Source organism: Peromyscus californicus, unplaced genomic scaffold (genome assembly GCF_007827085.1).
Source record: "Peromyscus californicus insignis strain IS unplaced genomic scaffold, ASM782708v3 Scaffold_2__1_contigs__length_46816999, whole genome shotgun sequence".
Classification (NCBI taxonomy): Eukaryota; Metazoa; Chordata; class Mammalia; order Rodentia; family Cricetidae; genus Peromyscus; species Peromyscus californicus.
This window is the reverse complement of record NW_026294540.1, coordinates 15,922,059-15,945,765: the sequence shown is the minus strand read 5'-3', so window position 1 is coordinate 15,945,765 and position 23,707 is coordinate 15,922,059. Positions and strand designations below refer to the sequence as shown.

At 52.2% G+C, this 23,707-nt stretch overlaps 1 protein-coding gene across 2 annotated transcripts in view; it reads right to left on the bottom strand.

Annotated features, from left to right (window-relative positions):
• Positions 1-13,749, bottom strand: part of Tmem132b (transmembrane protein 132B) — a 273,939-nt gene extending 260,190 nt beyond the window's left edge. The window contains exon 1 of one of the 2 annotated variants that reach the window (XM_052755487.1): positions 13,619-13,749. In XM_052755487.1, coding sequence (XP_052611447.1) covers positions 13,619-13,679 — 61 coding nt within the window. In that variant the 5' untranslated portion in view covers positions 13,680-13,749. The remainder of the gene's footprint in view (positions 1-13,618) is intronic. The other variant, XM_052755486.1, reaches the window with a different exon arrangement.
• Positions 13,750-23,707: the final 9,958 nt, after the last annotated feature.

Sequence of the window (23,707 nt, the reverse complement as noted above, 5' to 3'; positions counted from 1 at the left end):
GTTTTTTCCTTTATAAGAGTTGCTGTGGTCATGGTGTCTCTTCACAGCAATAGACACCCTAACTAAGACACTATACGAAGTAGCCAAAACCCATGTACACACACTGCGGGGGAAGGGGAGGCTCACAGTTCAATAGCCTGTCCATAAGGGCAGCCAGAGACTGAGAGTGGGTTCACCTCCTGGTAGACAATGGCCCTGAGACAGCAACAGCATGTGATCAGCCCTCCTCACCCCCCCCATCTCCCCACCCCACCCCCGCCCCAGTCAGCCCCGCCCCAGCCAGCCCCACCTGCAGGCTGCTGCCCATTGCTTCCTGAGGAAGCACCTTTTCCAATACCAGCTTCAGAGGTGAGCTTCTGGCCAACCAGATACAGCATTCCACACCCTGGGCACAGTCCCTGATACTGGGGCCAGAAGAGGGCCCTTGTCAGTCCAGATCAAAGCAGCCCTGGGGTTCATGCGGAGCTGGCTCAGAGAGAGACATCTGGCCTCTTACTGGTCCCAGGATAGGCCAGAGCTGACTATGGCCCACTCTGCCATCAGGGAGAGCATGTTGGCAAAGATGATAAGAGAATTTTTTAAAAAATGGAGAAAGTGAGCCGGGCGGTGGTGGCGCACGCCTTTAATCCCAGCACTCGGGAGGCAGAGCCAGGCGGATCTCTGTGAGTTCGAGGCCAGCCTGGGCTACCAAGTGAGTTCCAGGAGAGGCACAAATCTACACAGAGAAACCCTGTCTCGAAAAACCAAAAAAAAAAAAAAAAAAAATGGAGAAAGATAAAGCAATGATTGGGACAGTATCAAGCGCCTGGATCCATCCACACCTGAACGCTTCCACCATGCACTTCCCACGTCTGAGGATCGAAACATTGTGGTTTTTGTAGTGTCCAGACTGGAGTGTTAACATACTTCAGCGTTTGGTGTGCCATCTCCAGGAGTACACCCCAAATCTCAGCATTGCAAATTTCAAATATTATAGGCGTGCATGTCTTTCTAAAATAATCCAACAAGAAATACAGAAACGTGAGGTCGGAGAAGAGAAGTGTAGATGGGGGTCACTGCAACCAAGGCTTGTGCTGCAGCAGCCACCCTATGAGGGGGGTCTTCTGAGCTGTGAGCCATCAGGCTGTGCCTGCAGAGTAAAAAATAGCTAGCCTACACATGTGCTACTATTTTTAAAACGTTACATAAATGCTACTGTAATTACCAGACCCGCCTTCAAAGCCTGCTGAATTGACAGCCACTTTCTCGATCAATATGTTGTTCTTTTTCCACCCAGAGACACCAAAGCAGCCATTGTCCTCACTCCTAAGCTTGGATAATTTCTTTGACACTAGAGAGGGTCCCTTGTTCTCCACATTGGAAGTGCCCCTGAACACACAGAGAATGGCCTACTTGACTATGTAAGGCAAAACTGCATCTTTAAAAAGGACAGAGTAGGTGGTTTACTGGGAGGCCATGTGTACTACACCTATCACAACTACTGGACTCCCATGGTGCTGAAACAGCCCATAAACAAACAGGGAGTGTCAAGTATCAATAAAACTTTATTTACAAACAGCAAGTAGAGGGCCAAAAGCAATCCATGGGGCCACTGTGTGCTAATGCCTGCTTTAATTTTTTTTTAATTTATCATTTATTTGCTGGATATGAGTTCCATGCTATATATGTAGAGGTCAGAAAACAATTTTTGGGACGCAATTCTCTTCTTCCATCATGTGGGTTCTGAGGGTTGAACTTAGGTTATCAGCCTTGGTGGCAAGCACCCCTACCTGCTGGGCCATGTCACCAGCCCAAATGCTTGGTTTAAAGAGTACAAGACAAATTAAATAGATAGATAGATAGATAGATAGATAGATAGATAGATAGATAGAGTACAAGATAAATAAGCAATATGCAAAGAACCAAGGCCAGCAGAGGGTTGGGTGGATGGCTTTACACACCTCTAGAGTGCCATGGAAATTGCTGGAAAAATGGAATTTGATCTACGCACCACCTTTTATCTATGCAGCTACTAAATGGCCTGAGAACTCATATCAGCTAGACCTCAGTGTAATGCCAAAATAATCACACCCACTATATGAGCAGAACATGCCAGATCCCAGTTAAGAACCAAGTTGTACCTTACACCAGCTTGATCTAGGTCGGGGTGAGAGGTGCAGGGGTAAGAGAGTAGCCGAGCCTGGATCCCCTCAACTATCATAAGGATAGTATCAGTAGTTGCTCCCATTTATTAAGAGCCAACGTGTGTGTCCTGTCTCATGAATCACCTTGACTTTACCCTCCTTGCTCGTCTCTGCTTGAGGGTTGTTTCTGTTTGTTGGTTGTTGGTTTGCTTTTTTGAAACTGGAACTTACTATGTAGCTGAGGATAACCTTGAACTCCTGATCCTCCTGCCTCCACCTCCAGAGTGCTGGGATTGCAGGTATGCACCACAACATCTGGCTTAGTTTTTTTTTTTAATTGTGTGTGTGTGTGTGTGTGTGTGTGTGTGTGTGTGTGTATGCACCGTGTGAGTGCAGGTGCCCGTGGAGGCCAGAAGAGGGCATCAGTTCCCCTGGAGCTGAAGTTACAGGCAGGTAAAAGCTATATGACATGCACGCTAGGAATCAAACTCAGGTCCTTTGGAAGAGCAGCAAGTACTCTTAACCACTGAGTGTTAAGATTTGTGATTTGGCTTCACACACACAACCTTCTTTACGTGGCTCTGGGAAATATCTAGAAAAGCAGGAACCTGACTCGTAGGTGAAATTCTCTGCAGTCTGTCATTTCACAAACATCGATGTGGCCCCAGTTCCACCCACATTGACAGACACGCACAGTCAGAACACAGCAAACATGCTTGTACAGGTGTGTGCAGGTACATGCACACATGCCTGCAGAGCCAGAGACCGACCTCAGGTGTCATTCCTCAGGTACCATCTACCTCATTTTGGTCTCACACTGGACTGGAACTCGCTATCCTCAGGCCTCTGCTTCCCCAGTTCTGACATTCCAAGTGCAGACCACGATGGCCAGTTTGTTTGTTTGTTTGTTTGAACACAAATCCTAGGGCTCAAACTCAAGTCCTCAAGTTTATAAGAGAAGCCCTTTGCCAACTGAGCCCCTCTCCCAGACCACCCAGGGAAATATTTATCGAAGAAATCTAATCAGTAAATCCCAGGATCGATTTTCAAAATGTGCCCAAGTCTCAGCAGCTGCAGCTTCCTACCAGGTCTTCACCATCGTTTGCCTGGACTATTGCAGTAACCAGTGGGGTCTCCTGACTCCATCCTTCTCATACCTGTCAACATCGCTCATCATCAGAGGCCTCTTGAGTCCTGTCACCACCTTGGCCTCATTTCCCATTCTTACTTATCTATCTATCTATCTATCTATCTATCTATCTATCTATCTATCATCTATTTATCATCTATCTGTCTATCATCTATCTATCTATCATCTATTTATCATCTATCTATCTATCATCTATCTATCATCTATCTATCTATTTATTTTTGCAGTAGTATGTGTGTGTGTGTGTGTGTGTGTTTGCACACGTGTGCCATGGTGCATGGGTGGAGGTCAGAGGTCATTTTGCAGGACTCTGTTCTTTCCTCTCATCGTGTGGATTCTAAGGCTCAAGCACAGGAGTCTGGCTTGGCAGCAAGCTCCCTCACCCACTGGGCCATCTTGTCAACCCTTATCCCCCACGCTTGTCTCTTCCTCGCGTAGACAAACCTCGCTGGCTTCCTTTCTGCTCTTTGTCCCTGTGAAGTACATGCCACCTTGGGGCTCTGTCTCTGCTGTCCCTTCAAACACTTTTCTTCACGTTCCCCACTGGGAAGGAATGTTCTTGGTTGCCCACTCGACTGCCTCTAGAATGAGTCCAAAAGTGGAGGGCACACCTGTGGGAGACTTTTTGCTAGGTTTGAAGTGGGTGCATCCGCTCCTAGTCCATACCTTTGTGGTAGGAAGACACACACTTTAATGTGGGTCATACCTTCTGGAAGCCCGTATAAGGACATGGAAAAAGAAGCTTTTGTTCTCTGCCTGCTCGCCCTCGCCTGGCTAGCACATCCATTCCTTCACTGGCATTGAAGCCTACCTACTTCTTTGGGAGTCCAGTGCAGGCTTAAGACCAGCTGAGACATCCAGCCTTGTGGAATGAGCAACTGCTAGATTCTTGGACTTCCCATCCACCGTCAGACATTGTTGGATTAGCTGGACTACAGCCTGTAAGTCATTCCAATAAATCCCCTTTAGGTAGGTAGGTAGGTAGGTAGGTAGGTAGGTAGGTAGGTAGGTGGATGGATGGATGGATGAATGGATGGATGGATGGATGGATGATTGGATGGATGGATGGATGGATGGATGGATGGATGGATGGATGGATGGATGATTGGATGGATGGATGGATGGATGGATGGATGGATGGATGGATGGATGGATAGATGATTGGATGGATGGATGGATGGATGGATGGATGGATGGATGGATGGATGGATTGGATGGATGGATGGATGGATGGATGGATGGATGGATTAGATGGATGGATGGATGGATGGATGGATGGATGGATTAGATGGATGGATGGATAGATGGATGGATGGATGGATGGATGGATGGATGGATGGATTAGATGGATGGATTGATGGATGGATGGATGGATGGATGGATGGATGGATGGATGGATGGATGGATTAGATGGATGGATGGATGGATGGATGGATGGATGATTGGATGGATGGATGGATGGATGGATGGATGGATGGATGGATGGATAGATGGATGGATGGATGGATAGATGATTGGATGGATGGATGGATGGATGGATGGATGGATGGATGGATGGATGGAGACAGACAGACAGATTCATTCTATAAGCTGTTACTCTAGAGAACCCTAACACACCTACCTAGCCTCCCCACTCTCCTCTTTAGGCCTCGGCTCAAATGCTACTGTCGGAACCGGCTGAAGAGGACAAGCCATCCTCTCCCAGCACCCTTGTCTGTGGTGTCCCCTGCAGAGCCTCCTATGAGGAAGCCATGTTCCCAGTTACCGATGGCTTCATGCCACACCCTAGGTCAGGGACTGTCACTGGTGTCACTAGTCTCAGAAAAGTGCAATAAAAACGTGTCAGAATTCATAAGAACGTGCACGAGGGGTGAGGCGGATTGGAGGAAGGTTGTAAGGAAGAAGGTTGGCAGCAGCCCACTTTACAGATGGAGAAACTGAGTCTCAGTACAGTCGAGGGATTAGATGAACATCGCCCACACTTCCCAATCACTGTGGGGGGGTGTGGTGTGTGTGTGTGTGTGTGTGTGTGTGTGTGTGTGTGTGCGTGTGTGTGTGTGTGTGTGTGTGTGTGTGTGTGTGTGTATCAGGACCTTATTATGTAGCACAGGCTATTCTGAAACTATGTAGTCCAGGCTAGGCTTGAACTTGCAGTGATCCTTCTGCCTCTGCCCCCTGCACGCTGGGATTACAACCATGAGCCACCATGATGGACTTCAGAGCTTACTATTTCTTGTGGGAACCCCCAAAACCTGTGATATTGACATCCCCTGGTTCTTAAATGGCAGCAGCTAAGAGGTAAGGTCTACAGGTCAGATGGCCACCCACAGGTGGCCAGCGGAAACCAGGAACATTCCCACACCCCCATCGACCTGGCTCCTTAGCAACCCCAGGAGCACCCACAGAGGATGGCACAGCACACAAGGACCCCCCAGCTGGAGGACAGGATTCCAGAGCTGACCCTGAGGAGTGATGCTCATAAGCCACCCTTCCCCAGCTCAGGGGACTGGACCAGTCACCAGAGTGAGCTCTCAGTGGGTTAATTCAGACTACAGCTATGAGACTCCAGGCTCAGAGTGAGGCTCACAATCAATCACCCTCAGTCATAAACCTTGGTGAGTCTGACTCGACCCCATCGATTTCTTATGTAACTATTTGGGACCCGGGGAGCAGAGGGAGAGGGAGGGCATACAACACCCAAGGAGCCTGGCATCAGGAAAATTTGGTTCAAGCACCCTTAAGGCAGAACCAGGTGGCTGCACAAAGAGAAGGCATTGGAATTAAATAGAAAGGGTGGGACTTTTCTCTCTTTCCCCAGGCAGGGGAGCATGCACCAAGCCTTGTGTGGGAGATGCAGAATCAAGCGCTGGATGGAGAACCCAATTGGCCCCCAACCTTGCCTCTCCCTGCGCCAATGAGCAGGTGTTTATCTCTCTCTCGCTTTGTTGCCTGCTTCTGAGACTGACAGCCCCTCCCATGAGACTGAAGCGGCTCTTCTGTCCCCTGTGGCATCCCGAGTGCCCAGTGATGATGAATATGTGATGGTTGGATGAGGAGCGAGTGAGTGAGTACTGAGTGAGGGAGTGGGCGAGTGGATGGACACAGTATGTGGAGCCTCTGTGTTCCAAGCACTCTGCAGAGAGACGCCTGGGTCCCCATTCCTCTGCCTGGAGCCCTCTCCAGTAGTTGGTTCTTTTTGGTAATTTAGGTCTCAGGCCAAAAAGAAAAAGAAAAAAAAAGAAAGAGAGAGAAAGAAAGAAACCTGTTGCCTCTCTAAAGGTATGGCTGCAACCGTTAAAGAGCAAATTTGATTTAAATAAATAACAAAGTACATATCTCAGAGAGAGAAAACAGAGGCCAGCAAGATGGCTAAAAGAACTTGCTGCAAAGCCAGTTCAATACCAGGGATCCACATGGTAGAAGGAAAGAACCAAACCCACGCCGGCAAGTTGACCTCTGACCTCCACACATGCACTGTAGCACCACACGTGATGGATGATAGCTAGATGATTGATAGATAGATAGATAGATAGATAGATAGATAGATAGATGATAGACAAAAATATGAGAAAATAAGGAAGAAATTTTATTTACTTATTAGATTTTTCTTATATCACTTTATGTGTATGGCTTGCATGTGCCTCTGCGCACTACATGCATGCTTGGTTCCCAAAGAGGTGGTGAGCCTCCATGTGAGTGCTGGGAATCAAACATGGGTTTTTTGCAGCAACAAATGCCTTTAACCATTGAGCCAACTCTCCAGCCTCCAATTTTTATTTTACTTTTTAATATAAGAAGAGTCTTGCCTGAGTGTATGTCTGTGCACCACACATATGCCCGGTGCCTGGGGAGGTCAAAAGATCATGGTGTCAGAGCCCCTAGAGCTGGAGTCACAGATGGTTGTGAGCATGTGGGTGCTGGGAACAGAACTCCGTCCAATGCAGGAGCAGCCAGTGCAATGGTCTTACTACTGCATCCAGCCCCAGGAACATCTTTAAATAGTGTTGCTTCTACCAAGAAGTCTCATTAGCTCCATCACCAGTCACTCCCCGTCAGACACTTGTGCTGGTGCATTCCTGGGCTTCCCCATCATCATCCAGTCTTCCTACACACCCCAAACTCACAGCCCCCCAAGACTGAGGTCAGGGAAACGCAGCAGGCTCCTGACCAAGGAGGTACCATCAGGGCAGAAGTCAGGAGCTTCAAGGAAGAGACCCCATTCTGCACACACACACACACACACACACACACACACACACACACACACACACACGCCATGCTGTCCATCCCTAGGATTCTCTGTGCCTCAGTATCCCTACCTAGGATATATCCAATCTCACCCTAAGAGCTGCTCAAGAACCCCAATGAAGTCTTGCATCAAGACGCCCCTTTGTGAGCTGGGCAAGGTGGTGCAACTCTGTAACCCCAGCTCTCAAGTTCAAGGCCAGCCTCAGCTATATGCAATGCCCAGTATTATCTTTTAATACTTTATTTTTATTTATGTGTGCATGTACATGTGCCCAAACATGCGTATGTCACAGGTGTCGGAGGAAGTGAGAAAAAGGCATTGGTTCCTCTGGAGCTGGAGTTACAGGAAGCTGTGAGCCAGCCAACCTGGGTGCTGGGAACTGAACCCTGGGGTCCTCCAGAAGAACAGGAAATTCACTTTTTTAACAGCTAAACCATCTCTCCAGCCCGAAGACACAGCATTTTTTTAAGCTGGTTGGTGGGTGGCTCATGGCTTGTGGCTTCTCCCTGTAGCTCTGCCCGTGGGTAGAGCCCCACTCCTGGAAACTTAGCACAAGCCTTGTGCTTGCTTAGGGTCCCCCAGTCCCATAATGAGATCTTTAAAGAAGTAGTTCAGGGCCAGTCTTCCAGATGAGGAAATGCAGTTTTGGAGAGGCCAAGGGACTAAGCCAATACTGCCAATATCTCAAACCTGAACAGAGACACTGATGGCTCCAGCTGAAAAGGAGAGGTTGTTGTTGATACATGTGTGTGTTGGGGGGGGGCGGTATTTACATGTGCTTGCATGTGCAAATGGTAACCAGAGGATGACTTGGGGATGTCATTTCTCAAGTGCTATCCACCTTGGGTTTTTTATTTGTTTTTGTTTTTGTTTTTGTGAGGCCTCTTACTGGTCTGGAATGCATCCAGTAGGCTAGGCTGGCCAGCCATTGTACCCCATGGATCCTCCTCCTGTTTCCACATCCCCGGGGCTGGGGTTACAAGCATGCACCACCACACCTGGCCTTTTGATGTGGGTCCTAGGGAACTCACTCAGATCTCATGCTTAAAAGCCAAGAACTTAACCAATATCGCTTTCTCCCCAGCCCCTCAATGGATTTTATTGTTTCATTCAGGGTCTCACAGTATAGCCCTGACCTGGAACTCACTATCTAGACCACACTGACCTTGAACTCATGGAGATCCACCTGTCTCTGCCTCCTGAGTGCTGGCTTTAAAGGTATGCACTGCCATGCCCATCACCAATTTTGTGTTTTAAATTGTTTTTTTAAGTGACATATGTTCATTGAAAATAGTAATGGCGGACCGGAGTGGTGGTGGTACACGCCTTTAATCCCAGCACTCAGGAGGCAGAGTCACATGGATCTCTGTGAGTTCAAGGCCAGCCTGGTCTACACAGTGAGTTCTAGGACAGGCTCCAAAGCTACACAGAGAAACCCTGTCTCAAAAAAAAAAAAAAAAAAAAAAAAAGTAACGGTTTTCATAGACATTTCCAAATAAGTACATCTGCACTTTGGCCACACCCGTGTGCCCTCCCCTTCCTCCCCCTCCCCTCCCATAATTACCATTCATTCCCACAGACTCCCTTCTGCTTCTCCATCCCATGTGCATGGACCACTTCATGTGCCCATATAAAATCTAAGATCTACAAATCAGAGAAAATATGTGATATTTGCCTTTCTGAATCCGACCTATTTCGCTTACTGTGGTTTTCTTTTTCCATGCAAGCAAGTTAAAAATGAGACTGCCATGCCAGATGTCCCCAAAGGTGGCCAGCCCCTCCACAGGTGGGCCTTCCTCACCTGCTCTGTCTTCCCCAATACCAGGCACCTCTGTGACCAACCGTGGGAGCTTCTACTGAGCCGACTTGAGAAAAGACACACCTCTCCCAAACAGAGACACAGCTTTCCCCTTGGGAGAGAGACACAACCCTATGTTCCTGGGTCCAAACCAACACCAAAGCCCAAAAACCCAGGACCAGCAAGATGGCTCAGTGGGTAAAGGGCACTTGCTGCAAAGCTTAGTGACCTGAGTTCAAGCCCCGGAACCGACTTAAAGGTGGAAGAAGAGAAGCAACTCTTGCAGGTTATGACCTTCACCTAGGCACCGGGGTGCCTGACGCCCCTACACACACATCACCACCATCATCATCCATTAAAAATAAGTGAAGTATCCTGGAAGGAATGTCCACATAGAGAGCACAGTAGCTAAGAGAAAACCCTGAGATGCATATGCTGCTGTGCACATCTGGAGCGGGTCACCCCACCCTGGCACCTCTCCAGCCTCAGTTTCCTCATCTGCAAAACAGAAGTGCCTACCCCCGAGAGGATTGTTGCGAGTCAGGGAAGCCACATCTAGAAGGGGCTCGGGATAGTCCACCGGCAGAGCCAGCCTAGGTCACTACTGATGCTAGGACACCTTCCAGAGGAAGGGACTAGAGGCTGCGGAGGTGGCTGTCAGGAAAGTGTTTCCAGGCAAGCGTGAGGACCTGAGTTCGATCCTGCAGCGCCCATCTAAAAAGCCGGGTGCAGCTGCGCACTCTGAAACCCCGGCACCCCAGAGACAGGAGGATCCCTACGGCTCACTGGCCAGACAGCCTAGACTGATTGGTGAGCTCTCGATTCAGCGAGAGACTGTCTCAAAAAAGCAAGGTAGAGTGGTGATAGAGGACATCACCTGATGTTGACCTCTGACCTCCATACACACACAAAGGCGTGAGAGCATAGAACAAGAAACCTCAAAGGACCAGGAGGGAGGCAGGTGTGCATGCATGGGCCGGCCAATATCTACCCTTTATTTTTTTTTTTAAAGTATTATTTGGGAGGGTGCACATGCCAGGGCATACAGATGGAAGTTAGATGGCTTAGCCTCCCCTGTAAACATCTTCACCCATAAACGTAAATAGCCCTCGCTCGCCCACCTGCAGAGGAGCATGCTCTCTGGTGCTCCTAGCAGAAGAGGCTCATAGAACCTGCCTGCCGCGCAGAATGTAGCCCCGGAGCCCCCACACCCATCAGCACCTACACCCTTCTGACTCCTGTCCCTATCTTTCAGGGATAGGGCGGTCGCTGTCATAGCCGGGGACTCCTTAGGTGGAAAATGCCTTAGCCAGCCAAGCGCTAGGTGTAAGGTTAGAAAGTCCAGGGCCATGAGTTGAGAAGACATCCCCTGGCCTGGCCGCAGACCCCTACCTGCCGCAGAGCTGTGTTCAGAGGCCCCTTCCTACTCTGGACCACTTCCTCCCAAGAGCTGAGGGTGGTACCTAAGCCCCTCCTCCTCCTCCTCCTCACAGGCCCCGGGGGGCCGAGAGCCACAGCCTTCAGGAAAAAGGACTCTCTCCATCCCTCTCAAACTGAGACCCAAGAGAGAAAGGGCTACCCGGAACTTGGGGGCTCTCTGAGAAGGAAACCCTTAAAGGGCTTTACTGGCCTAGACCACCCTCCCAGACTCCGAGCCAGCAAACGAGGGGCTTCTTTTTTGTCCTTCGGATCATGGCAACCGCTGCGCTCTTTGTCACCCAAGCGGAGCTCCTGAGGAAGCCCCACGCCTCCCGGTTCCTGCCACTGGCGGGAGGAGGGGCGCCAGATGATTTACTCTGGGAAGGTCCCCAATGCCATTAAATCACCGGAGGCTGCGACAGAATTAGCATTTCCCCCACCCACCTCCACTTCCCCACACCACAGGGCCACCCCTTCTCAAGACCCGGTGTAAATGAGAAACAAATAAACCACTCGCCACAGCACGGGGACCAGGCAGGGCTAAGCCCTGTGACTTGCAAGCCAACAGCGCCGTCCCTACATTTGCGAACTTGTCACTAGCAAGGCTCTGTGGGGGGGGGGGGGGGGTGCACCCCACCCACCCCATTCCACAGACACCCCTCCCCCAAAATAAAAGCATCAAGGGTCAACAAAGCAAGACTTGTCAATTTCCCCCAGGGGACGTGGTCTGGAACTGCATCCCTAACTTCCAAAGCCACAGCATGCACAAACATGGTTTAAATGATGGGGCCCCCTGGTCGCTAAGCCGGAGGATTTGTGCTGACTCCAACCATGTACAATTCCGTATGCTTCAGCCCTCACGAGGCTCCAAGAAGTCCGCCCACCACTCCTTCCCGGGGTAGCTGCCCACGCAGGAAGGGGGCACAGGCAACAGCGTGTGTGCAATGAGAGCGCCTCCTCACAGCTGAACTCTCTCTCTCTCCCCCAAGCCCCTCTCCCAGGACCTCAGCCAGTCCAAGGTTGGTCCAGAAATGATCTAGAAAACGTAGCCAGTTCTAGACGAAGCTGGTTAACTCCCAATCAACCAAGAGTAGGCAGCTCTTTCAGGAACATCACCCTTGCTTTGGAGCTAAATATAGACTTAGCAAACTGTGTTCTCTTTATGTCCCTGGTGGGAACCGGTGGAAGGCACGGGCGACCAAGGACCCCAAGCATGGAAAACTCTGCTTTGGTGGCTGTGCTGACAGCATCCTCAGAGGGCCAGAAATGGGTTCCCAGGGGTGGCACATTCTTCCTCTCCCTCCCACCACAAGCCGCCCAGAGCCATGCACAGGCTCTTCCGTGGTTGGGTGGGGCTGGACAGGGTGAGGGGACTCATTCTGGCACAAGACAAGAGGCAGGCAGCTTCCTCCTCCAACCGCTCTTGAACACAGCCAGGCGAACGCTGACCCCCATGGAGAGAGAAAATAGCCACTACACTGCAATTTCCAAGTCCGAGGGACTGTGCACTTTGGCAACCGCGTCTCAGGGCTTCCGCTCTGAGGAAGCGGCCTGGACCCCGTCAGTGCCCCACTCCAGGCCGCAGATCAGTGCCAAGAGCCAAATAGCCCTCGGCTGCTCATTAACCACGCCAAAGAAGAGCCCTCCCTCCACTTTTAAGACCAGTGCAACGTCCTCCGGGGGCCCAACCAAAGCTCCGGGCTGACCACTATCTCTCCAAGAGGAAAGTCTTAGTAAATATTTGGGGTCACTTGAGGGCATCGGGGAGGAAGGCAATATTTACTTTTTCCCCCATGCACAGTCATCCTTATAAACAAGTCAGCATCCAGGCTTGCTCCTAAGTGGGACCTCACCTAGGCAGCCAGAGCCGCAAAGTTGAGGTTGCGTTTTTTTTTTTTTTCTTTTCCTTCTGCATTCTGGGTATCCGTACGGTTGGTTGGTTTAAGGAACGGGAAGGGATGCTCTCAGTCTAAAAGCTACCTGCTCCCAAAACGTGTGTGTTTAAAGGTCTGGAGAACACAGCCCTCGCACGCACATGAACATGGCTCGTGACTGTCGCTTCTTCCCAGCCTTTGGGATTGTCTCCCCTTGCCTGGGGTGGGGGAGGGGGAGCTACTGTCATTTTAGGATAAGCTTCCTCTACAACCAACACGTAGCAACATCGAGGTGGCCGAGTTGAGCCAACTCCAGCCCAGACTGCAAACAGCAAATACCTGGCTATTCTGACTTGCCCATTCGCGGGCTTTAGGCGACAGCTGCGCGGGTCCCAGCTTGGAGCCGGGCTCCCCGATCCCGGGGCAAGGGCTTTGAACACTGACACCTTAGACATCACCAGATGCCTGCACGACCCGGGGCTGCTGGACCACGCTCCGGGGCCCTGACAGCCCACGGGTCAGGGCGCTGGGGCGACCTGCGCTTCCAGGGGGCGAGCAGCGGGGTCACCTGGTTGCCTTCGGGAGCCACTTGGCGGGGAGTGGGTGGCTTTGGGAAGCTGGAGACAGGAGGGCAACCGGGCGCGGGAGGGACTACGGCCAAGCCAGACATCGCCGGCCGAGACGACCTCCAGGCCCCGCAGGTGTCCAGGCAACAGGACAACGGTCCACAGACGCTGGGCCACGACATCCCCCGCCGACCCCCGGACCCGGGTGCCCAGCCAAGTGAGGAGAGGAATCCGGGGAGCCCTGCCTGTGGCTCCCGGAGCCCCAAAAGGATGCGAAGGGCAGCTGAGACTGGAGAGGAGGCAAAGGGAACGCGCGCGGGGCTTGGGCCGCCCGAGGCTTCCCAGCCCCGCCAAGAGCAGGAGGCGGCGGCCGCCCGGGACTTGGGACCCAGGCAGCAACTTTGCGCGCGGGGTCGGGGAGGGGACGCGGCCGCGTTACCTGCGCAGCGGAGCGCGCTCAGCGCCAGCAGCAGCCCGAGCGACGCGGCCGGGGCCCGCATGGTCCTCCCGGGAGCCGGCGCCGGGCTCCGCTCGCTCCAGCGCCGCCGCCGCCGCCGCCGCCGCCGCCGCCGCCTCCCGCACCTCTCGGCTCCGCGCTCGGCCGCCCGGCTGCAGACGGCGGCGCCCGGGCTCAGCGCGCGCCCGCCCTGCACTTGGCCCGAGTTGCGCGGCCCCCGCCGGCGCCGCGGCTCCTGCGCCCCAGCGCGCGTCCCATCCCGCCGCCGCCTCGGCCAGCGCCAGCTGCCGGCCGCCCCTCTAGCCAGCGCGAGAGTGAGCGAGCCGAGCAGGGAGGAGGGGAGGGAGGAGGGAGGAGGAGGAGGGGAGCAGCCAGCAGGGAGGAGGAGGGAGGAGGACAGGAAAGGAGGAGGAGGGAGAAGGGGAAGGGAGGAGGGAGGAGGAGGGAAAGGGAGAAGGAGGAACGGGGCTAGAAGAAGAGGGAGGAGGATGGAGTTGAGAGGGGAGGAGGAGGAAGGAGGAGAGGAAGGGAAGGGAGGAAGAAGAGGAATGGGGTATAGAAGACGGAGGGAGGAGGAACAAGCGCCCGGAGGTGGAAAAGGATAGCAAAAGGGGAGGCGGGGAGGTGCCCTCCCCCGGGGCCAAGACACCAAGCGGCCACCCAGCGGTTAAGCTGCAAGATGTGCCACTCTCTCCCAGGCGAGGGCGCAGGGCCGCAGAGGCCTGTGGAGACCGGAGTAGGTAGTCGGAGTAGGGACAGAGAGAGCATGTCGAGTGCGGACGGGTTCCCAGGGTGTGTTGGGGGCGCAACGATGGGCGTCCCCTCGCAGAGGAGGTGTCTGCGAGGGACAGATTGCGAGGCTGAGCGCAGACAGGGCACGTGATGGATGGATGAGGTGTGGCCTGAGAGGGCCCTCACGAGTGTCTGCCAGCCCCAGGCAGACCAGGGTGCTCCTAGGGTGCTGGGGTGTCTGCAGTGTGCTAAGCCCGGGCCACGAATTCCCCATCAGGGCAGTCATCGGGTTACGAGGTGGGCCAGGCTTCAGCCAGCGTGGGAATGCAATCGCAGGTAACAGGGGCATAGAAACTACTGTCCCTCTGGAAGCACAAGCACTAGCCTAGTCCAGGCCACAGGTTGAAACAGGGAAACCCTAAGGGGCTTCTCTAGTCGCCCTGAGAGGCCATGGAAGTTCCCTCCAGCAGGCTACAAGGCCAGTGGCTGTGGAATCCGCCTACCTGGGTCTTGCCCTGCCCAAACCGATCACACTGGCCACCAGTTTCTGGTGTCCCGGCTTTGCGTGGAAAAATGGGTCAAACTTCAAATCGGTCAGCTGGGGTGATGCAGACTTCAGCCCAGCGTCCTTAGCTGAGAACCCAGCTCAGCCTGGGCAACCTAGGGCAGACAGAACTCATAAGCCTGTTTCCCAACCTGAAACATGAAGTCCGGGGCAGCCTCTAGCTGGTGTCCCCAGTAATGCCCAGAAAGCCCCTGACCTGATCACCAAGGGCAGCACTCCCATGCTTACTGCAGCCATTATCCCTGGGTGTCTGATTTCCCTCCAAGGGCAGGCAGGCAGGCAGGCATCGGAACACTCCAGCCTTCCCAGCTGGTGAGGGGGCTGGCAGACCTGCTTCATTAGTAGGGGCTCATTAGCCCAGGCAGCTCCAGGCTCTCCCACAATAAAAGAAGAAAGAGCAAGAAGCAGGTGCCTGGTCTTAGGCCAGGTTAGCTACCAGGAAGGAATTCTACTCTGCCTACAGTCAGCCTTCCACGGGAGCTCCTGGCCTGGCCAAGGAGCTCCTGGGGGGGGGGGGGGAGCATCAATGGCTGGACGGTGGGTTCTCGGCTTCTCCTTGGGTTTGGAGGGTCTATCTATTCCCTCTCAGTGACTGTGCCTGTGGGGGTGTTGCCCAGCCTCAGGATCTCCCGTGTGCTGTTCCAGACACCTCTTTTACTCATGAATACCGCTGAACGGAGCACCTACTGTGTGCAAGGCCTGGGCACACGGAAACACAGTGGGCCTGCCGCTCCTGAGGAACAGCCGGTAAACAGCAGCCCCATGATGTAGGTACCCCAGGCTGCAACCACAGCCAGAGGGAGGCCAGGGTGGACTTGACCAAGATCGTCGAGAGGTAGGATCTGTGACCAATGAGAAATCATGTCATAAAATGGATCACAGGGGTCATTCTGTGTGGCTTCATTGGTGGAAGGGATAGCGCACGGAAGGCAGGCATGAATCCACCCAGCAAGACCACGAGCCAAGACCCATCAAGTCCCAGGTGTGATGGGAGGCATCAGTGACCTTACCCACCACACACACACACACACACACACACACACACACACACACACACACTTCTGCTCTGAGGCACCCCATCACACCCCAGAGAGCTGTTCTGTTTATCTAGGGTAGAGCTAGACTGGAGTGCTCTCCCCCGACTGACACTCACTCACAGGTGATGAGTTAATCCCACAAAGAGGAAAGGGGAGTCTGTTTTGTGGCATGGCAGAGAGAGTGAGCTGCTGTGTGACTTTGCATAAACTCCTAACCTTTTCTGAGCTCCTTTGAGCGGTAGGAGCCCTGCTTTGGCCTGTGCCTTCACTGGGTAAGGATGTCTGCATTTAGCCAAGCCTGGGTTTCAGATGGTATTTATGGAAATTCTAAGCTGGGGCGGGGGGGGGGGGGCGCAATAAAGGGCCCAGAAAGGCTGAGGAGCTGACAGTATAACCAGAAGGCCCCATTGCTCCCTCAGCAAATTCATCTTCTCATCCCTACCCAACCTCAAACCCGCCCCCCAGTCTCAGCTCCAGCCTGATGATCTGGGAACCAGGCAGCCCCCCCCCCCCCAAGGTTCTGTGCACACCTGGAGAAGCTGAGGCCAGAAATGACCCTCCCCCCTGGTTCTGTGGTGTGGGGAGGGAGAGTTAGCCTGGTCCTGAGGTGTAGAGCTCAGGCCACCCCTACCTAGCAGGTGGCTGTCCTCTCCCGATCCTCCCTCCCGGGCTTCGCCTCTAAAGCGCCGCCCAGGTGCCGCTGGGCTGCGGTCAAAGAGTAACATTGCCATCTTGTGGCCACAGCTGGCACTGCCTCTCCAGGCGGCGCAGGCTCTCGCCCCGGGAACCGAGAATGCTGGGGGCGGAGGGGCTCCCGAAATAGAAGACCATCTAACTTAAATAACAGGAATCAGGAATGCGCTAAGAGTCGGGTATTTCAAGACGTCCGACACAAGATGGAGAGAAGGGCCCTCTTTTCTTTTTCTGAGGTGTTCAAAGCCTCAGATTCCTGACCCTGCTGCCTTCTCCGCCTAGAGTTCTGGAATGGCAGCCTTACACCCATAGTTGTATGCGGTGCTCTGGATCGAACCCAGGGCTTTGTGCATGTTAGGCCACTGAGCCACATCCCCAGCCTCCTTCCTGGGTTTTATTCTACAGAGCACTGTTATCACTCTGGCTCTCCCTATGGGAATACCACCTTCTGTCCATCCCCAACAGCTGGGGACCTGGCTAGACCTATGTACCAGGCTTGCCACAGGGAACCCCAGCGACTATCCAGGGAAGGAAAGAAGGAAAATAGAAAGGAGGGAAACTCGGGGTCAGAACAGCAGGTTAACGAGGTGGCGGAAACCCCCATAAGCCTGTGAATTGAGCCCTGAAGAAGGGAAGGCAAGGAAGTTCAGCAGGAAAAGGGGCTGGCCCCATATGTCTGACTTCAATGCCTGGAATCCACACTGGAAGGAGAGAACTGACTGCTGTACACATGCAGTGGTACATATCAACCACCCCCACCCCCCAATTCATAGTCAAAACAGTAATAGCTTTTTTAAAAAATTGAAACATTGTCTCACCGTGTAGTCCTACCTCACCCGGAACACACTATGTAGACCAGGCTAACCTCAATCTCATAGACATCCACTTGCCTCTGCCTCCCAAGTGCTGGAGTTAAAGGTGTGAGCTACCACATACATTCAGAAGGGATTGGAGTCCATGTAAAGGCCACATAAGAGAGTAATGTGCCCCCACACACACACACACACAAAGACCTGGCTAGTGGGGGTGAGGTGCTTAAGAAGGAAATGCCAGGGGTTGGGGATTTAGCTCAGTGGTAGAGCGCTTGCCTAGCAAGCGCAAGGCCCTGGGTTTGGTCCTGAGCTCTGAAAAAAAAAAAAAAGGAAATGCCTTGTAGCCCTTCCACTGCTCAGCAGCAGGGCAGAAGGTGTATAAGAAAGAGTCGGTCAGGGGCCTGGAGAGATGGTTCAGAAGTTGAGAACAGTGCTGTCCTTCCCAAGAACTCAGGTTCAATTCCCATTCACAACTATCTGTAGCTCCAGTTCTAAGGGATCCAATGCCCTCTACTGGTCGCTGTGGGTACTACACATGTGAATCACAGACCTACATTGTAGATAAAACTTATATACATAAAATACTGACTTTCAAATAACAATTTAAAAGAGTCAGCAGTGAAGGCACCCCATGGTTGGAACTTGAGAACAATTTTAAGATGTACTAGAAAGAGAATGAGGCTGATCGTCATGAGCAAGGCCAGAACACACACACACACACACACACACACACTCAAAGTGTCAAAATCCACAGAGCCTCACATCGCCCACCTGGACCACGAGGTTGGGTTCACTTCAGCAGCCTTTCAGATATCTGCAGACCTTGCCTCAACCACCCAAATGTAAACTAAAGAAAAGGCAGAAAGGGTTTCACTGAACGAGAGGCAAAGGTCCTTCTTGACACCTTGTTGAGTTTGGGTGTGATGGGAAGGGCTCAGGTAACCACGGATGACAGCGTCCACCACCAGCTTCAGGTGGCAGAAAAAAAAAGACAGATTCTGACCTCTTAACCACGGTGTCGTCTACAGCAGAGCTGTAGACACAGACGTCCTCTGAGATGGTGCACAGCGGTACTTCAACTCCGCCATCCGGGCAGGCGTCCATGACTTGCAGCCAAAAGCAGCCTGGATGATAGAGGCAGGTTCGACGAGAGCCCTGAATGGACAGTTAGTCGGGAGTACTTAACACCCAGCCCAACAACTCAGAACGTACGTCAAAAGGGAGAAGAGAAACAAAACACAAATTGCTTCTTCTGTTATGCTGAATTTTTGAGGATGAAGTAGTTTTCCAAATCACATGTTCCCGACAGAGACTCAAGACATGGATACTGAGAAAGCAAAACCTTGAGCCCAAGTTGGAGTGTCTTGGTGTGTACTTATACCCTTTTCCCTGCACTCTGTATCCACCCCTCAAACCCCCCCCCCCCCCAGTGAGGGCATCATGTGATAGCATTTGCTGTGGAATCATCCTTCTGTACACTGTGAAGATGTGTTGCTCTCACTGTTAATAAAAAGCTGATTGGCCGATGGTTAGGCAGGATTTGGGGGGCAGAAAGAATGATGGGAGGAAGAAAGGTGGAGTCGAGGGGAAACACCATGAGATGCAGAGTGAGAAGGATGGGAAGCACATAGATGAGGTAAACAAACCTCGGGGCAGCACATAGTTACTAGAAATGGATTAATTTATGAGAGCTAGCTAAAAACAAGCCTAAGCGGTTGGCTGAGCATTTATAATATTAAGTCTCTGTGTGGTTATTTGGGGAGCGGCTGGTGGGACAGAAAAGTCTGCCTACAAGCATTGCTTCCCGCCCCCCTTGCTTCTTGCAGAGTTGTCTATTCTATTCAGAGCCTCTTCTTCATCAGTTTCCCTGAGGCAAAAGGGCAGACCACCTGCAGCATTTCACTGGGGAAAGGCAATGGCTTGGGGCTGGAGTGTGGCTCAGTATGGGTGTGTTCCACCCTCAGCATTGCAGAGGGAGAGGGGGAAGGGAAAGAAGAAAGGGGTGAGGGTGGAGAGACGGCTCAGCGGGTGAGAGCATTGCCGTGCAGCCATGAAGCATTGAGTCTGAATCTCCGGCACCCCTGTAAAAGCCAGATGTGGCTACAGATGCCTCTAACCTTCGCATTGTGGGGCAGAGACAGCTAGCTAGCCTAGCCCAAAACAGGGGGCTTCTCATTCACGAGAGATCCTGCCTTAAGGCAGTAAGGAAAGTGATGGCAGACACTTGGTCTCCTGCTTCAGCCTCTGTGTGTGTAAATGCAGGCACACACACATACACACACACACACACACAAGCACTCGCGAAAGGAGGAAGGAAAATGGAGAAAAGGAAAGTCCTGTCTAAGCTGTTTTACTTATGCGTGGTCAATCCTCAGGGTGCAGTGATGCATGGTCAGTCCTCAGGATGTATCTGTGGGGGGCCAGGCTTCAGGGTGCAGCTTCAAACCCACACTGTGGGGCAAAGCATCAAAACAACTCAGGGGCTGCCCAATACAAGCCCGTAAAGATGTGCACATTCAAATTCCTACCCACTAGTGGTGGTGGCCAGTGGCCTCTTCACTACTTCACAGCTCCGGATGTGGCTCCTCTGCTTCCTTGAAGTTCTGGTTGTAGCCTCAACCTTTAATGGTGGAGTACTTCCCCAGCTCCATCACTAAAGATTCCCACAATGGGTATTAACTTATTATCCACTCCAAATCAGTAAGTATCAAGATGTTTACAATGAAATTTGCACATTATTAACACCTGCAATGTCATCATCTAATATTTTTCATTTTTTTATAATGATTTATTTTATGTGTATGACTATGTCTGTATGTACACTACATGTATGCAGTACCCACAAAGGCCAGAAGGGGCATCAAATCCCGCGGAGCTCAGGTTACAGACTGTTACAGGGCTTTTAACCTCTGAGCCATCTCTCTGCTGCTGCTGCTGCTGCTGCTGCTGCTGCTGCTGTCTTGGTGCTGGAGGTCTACCCACAACCCGGAATAGACTAAGAATGTGCGCTGAGTACCTTGCCAGCCCCTCTCACAGTGTTTGAATCTAGCCCCTTTGGAGAAATCTAGCATCCTTCTGTCTGCACATGGGGACTGGCCCCTCAGGACACCACGGACTTCTCTCATCTGCATGCCCTTTCTCTTGACCACATCTGCCTATATGCATTTTAAATAATTTTTATCCCTCATAAATTCTATTTATTCTCTCTTCTTCTTTATTCAGGAGTACTTCCTGTGGGGAAATGAGAGGGTAGTTAGTGTCACACCAGGATTCGTGCGGATTAACTTCTAGGGTGTGAGGAGCCCACAGCCCTGGGTGATTCAGGAAGCAGTCTTTAGTCCAGAGCAGGGTAGGGAGACCTTGGGATTGTCTGTGGAAGGAAGAAAAGTGCTGGACACCTGTGGTCCCACGTGATCTTCGGAGAGAACCCAGCTGTAAACAAATGGCTCATCTTATCACTACATTTAGCCAAGAGGAAGCTGTGAGTTTCCCCCTGAACCATGGGGCTCAGCAATGCCATATTCATAATGACCAACCCCTGAGTGAGTAAGAACTCGGGGGCTTGCAGGGTCTGTGGCCTCAGGTCCAGCTGGTGCCGTGACTCAAAATCTTCAAGGTTCACTCAAAGGTTCTTCTCAGCAGTAGAAGAGCAGGAACTATTGGCAAGAAGTAAGGTCACAGTGATGATAAAATGGCACAAAAGTCTCCTTGAGGGCGTGTGGCCAAGAGCAGAGCCTACTGAACACAAATAAATCACTCTTGATGTTGATCATGAACCTTTATTGCAAATGCCCCCTTTAGTGTTTTCCTTAAAATAGGCTAAGATGTTGGGGTCCGGGTGATTATACTCCCTCATTGACAGCTATTAGACCTTCCCTGGTGCTCAGGGTTTTCTCTTTTTAAAGATTTGTGTATGCATGTGCACATGAGTGCAGTAGCCACAGAGGCCAGAAGGGGGTGCCCAATCCCCAGGAGCTGGAGTTACAAGCAGTTGTGATCCATCTGACATGGGTGCTGGGAACCAAACTCTGGTCCAAGAGAAAGAATTCAACTACTGAGCCATCTCTCCAGCCCCTCCGTGCCCACTTTCGAGATTTACCATTAGAAGTGGTCGAGCTAGCCACACAAAAAGGAGAGAGTGGACGTTTGTCTGTGTAGTGACCACAGCGGCAGAGGCGGTGGCCGCCACACCACCAGCAGTGGCAGGAGGGAGGCTGAAGAGTTCCAGGCGGTATCTGGGGCAGATGCAAGGAGAAACAGAGGTGACCCCAGAAACAGAGGGCCAGAGGAAGAGAATGCACGTAACGGTGGAGTATAGGCTGAAGATAGATGACATGAGGGGACAGATTAGATGCTGATTGCTGCCAAGACTTAAGGGCCAAGGGTCTCAACATGCTAGGGCAGGAGAGCTATGACACTGTCACAGGTCCCAGCACCTGAGAACCATCCAGGCGCTGTAACATAAGCAGGCACACTTCCTGATGATGATGATGATGATGATGATGGAAACTGGGAATTACAGCAACTGCCATGTACCGGGACCACTGGTGGTTAGAGCACTGAGCAATGTGCCTCCAACATGAGCACTGGGAGGTGTGAGTCTCTGGCTTAACCCTAGAACAGTGAGTCCCCGGATCTCTCATTGAGCTGTAAGCCTCTGGGTCGCCAGCCCAGGCCCTGGGTCTTGGGCACTCTAGGGCACTGGAAAAATGTCTCCTTGCCTACCCACAATTCCTACCGAGGCAGAGCAAAGGGGCCCACCAGCATGCCTACCATTAGATGGTCACTGTGCCCAGGGATGGACTACTAATTGGCCGACTCTGGACCTGGGAGGATCCGACTCTGTCCAGACTGCACCCAAGTCCATCGCCTTCACCCTAGACCTCCAACTGCCCCAAGTTATCATGGGGAACACTCTGAGAACAGTCACAGCCCAGGGTGTGTCCTGCACTCAAGAGTGTCATTCTGGAATTTTCTAGTACGTTCTTCCAGCATGCCTGTCCCCATCATGAGCTTCAGGGGGAAACCATGAGCATGGGAGCTCACATCTGGCAGAGGGTCACCAAATATCCGATGAGCTAAAACTGCCGACTCTGTCTTGCTGTTTATAGTATGTTCCAGTGAGACCAGCCACGCACCCCCGCCCCGTTAGATGGAGTGTTTTACCTCATTTAGCAAAGGAGGAAACTGAGGCTTCATTTGCCCCACAGCAACCAAATGGTACAGGTGGAGTTTGAACAGAGACCTGAAAAACCTCAGGCTCTCCCTCAAGGCGTGACCACACTAGGCCCTCTGTTAACCCCTGACCACCCCAGGGCCTCTCTTATAGTTCAGTGGTCTTCCTCCATCTCAAGAAAACTTTGGTTTGGTTTCTTTGGGTGGGGTTTTCTAAGGCAAGCTGGAACTCCTCATCCCCCTGCTTCATCCTCCCATGTACTGGGGTGAGAGGTCTGACTCCCAGGCCCAACTTGGACACACACACACACAAATATAATTTCATACATGAGTGCTCTATGTACATTATTTCTACACTACTCTCTCTCCTCTCCAGCTCTACGTGTGTCCCAACTGTTCTTCATGCCCATCTGAAAAGAGCTTTGCCCATGGAGCCCCACAGGTTCTGAGGACAGACAGTGACTGTGACAGCAGTGGGGAGGTCACTCATTCAAGGCAATGACAGCCCCACTTGATGGTGGCCACCATTGGGGAGAGTCCCTTGTGAGCTCCCGCAGCGTGTTTGAGAGACGGATGACATCTGTGAGTCAGAACAGTGTTGCCCAGCTCCTTAAGACATGCTGGGACACCCAGGACACAGTGACGCCTGATTCACCCCAAGGTAAGTTCTCACCATAGCCACCTGCCCCACCACCTTAGACCTCTGCATGTCCACTGTTTTGATGCCTGGCCATGGGGTGGCACTTCCCTCTGAAAGAAGAATAATGGAGCTTTGTGGCACACGGCCGCTTCCCTGTCTAGGCCTGCCTCTGTGTCCGCCCACACAAAGCAAGGTCATTCCCCACTGGGCAGTGCCCAAGGCATGGCTTTGAACTTACAGGGTTAGGGGCAAAGCGGGACAAGGGGGCCTCATCATAGAGCAAGATCTCTGTGTGGCGCTGTGATGGTGTCTGATTGTGTCGGTGACAGCCAGCAAAGCTGCCTAACAAGCATCCCGGCTCCGCGGCTTCGAGAACGCCTTGTTTGTGTTCTTACATCTGTGACGCGCGATCCTAAT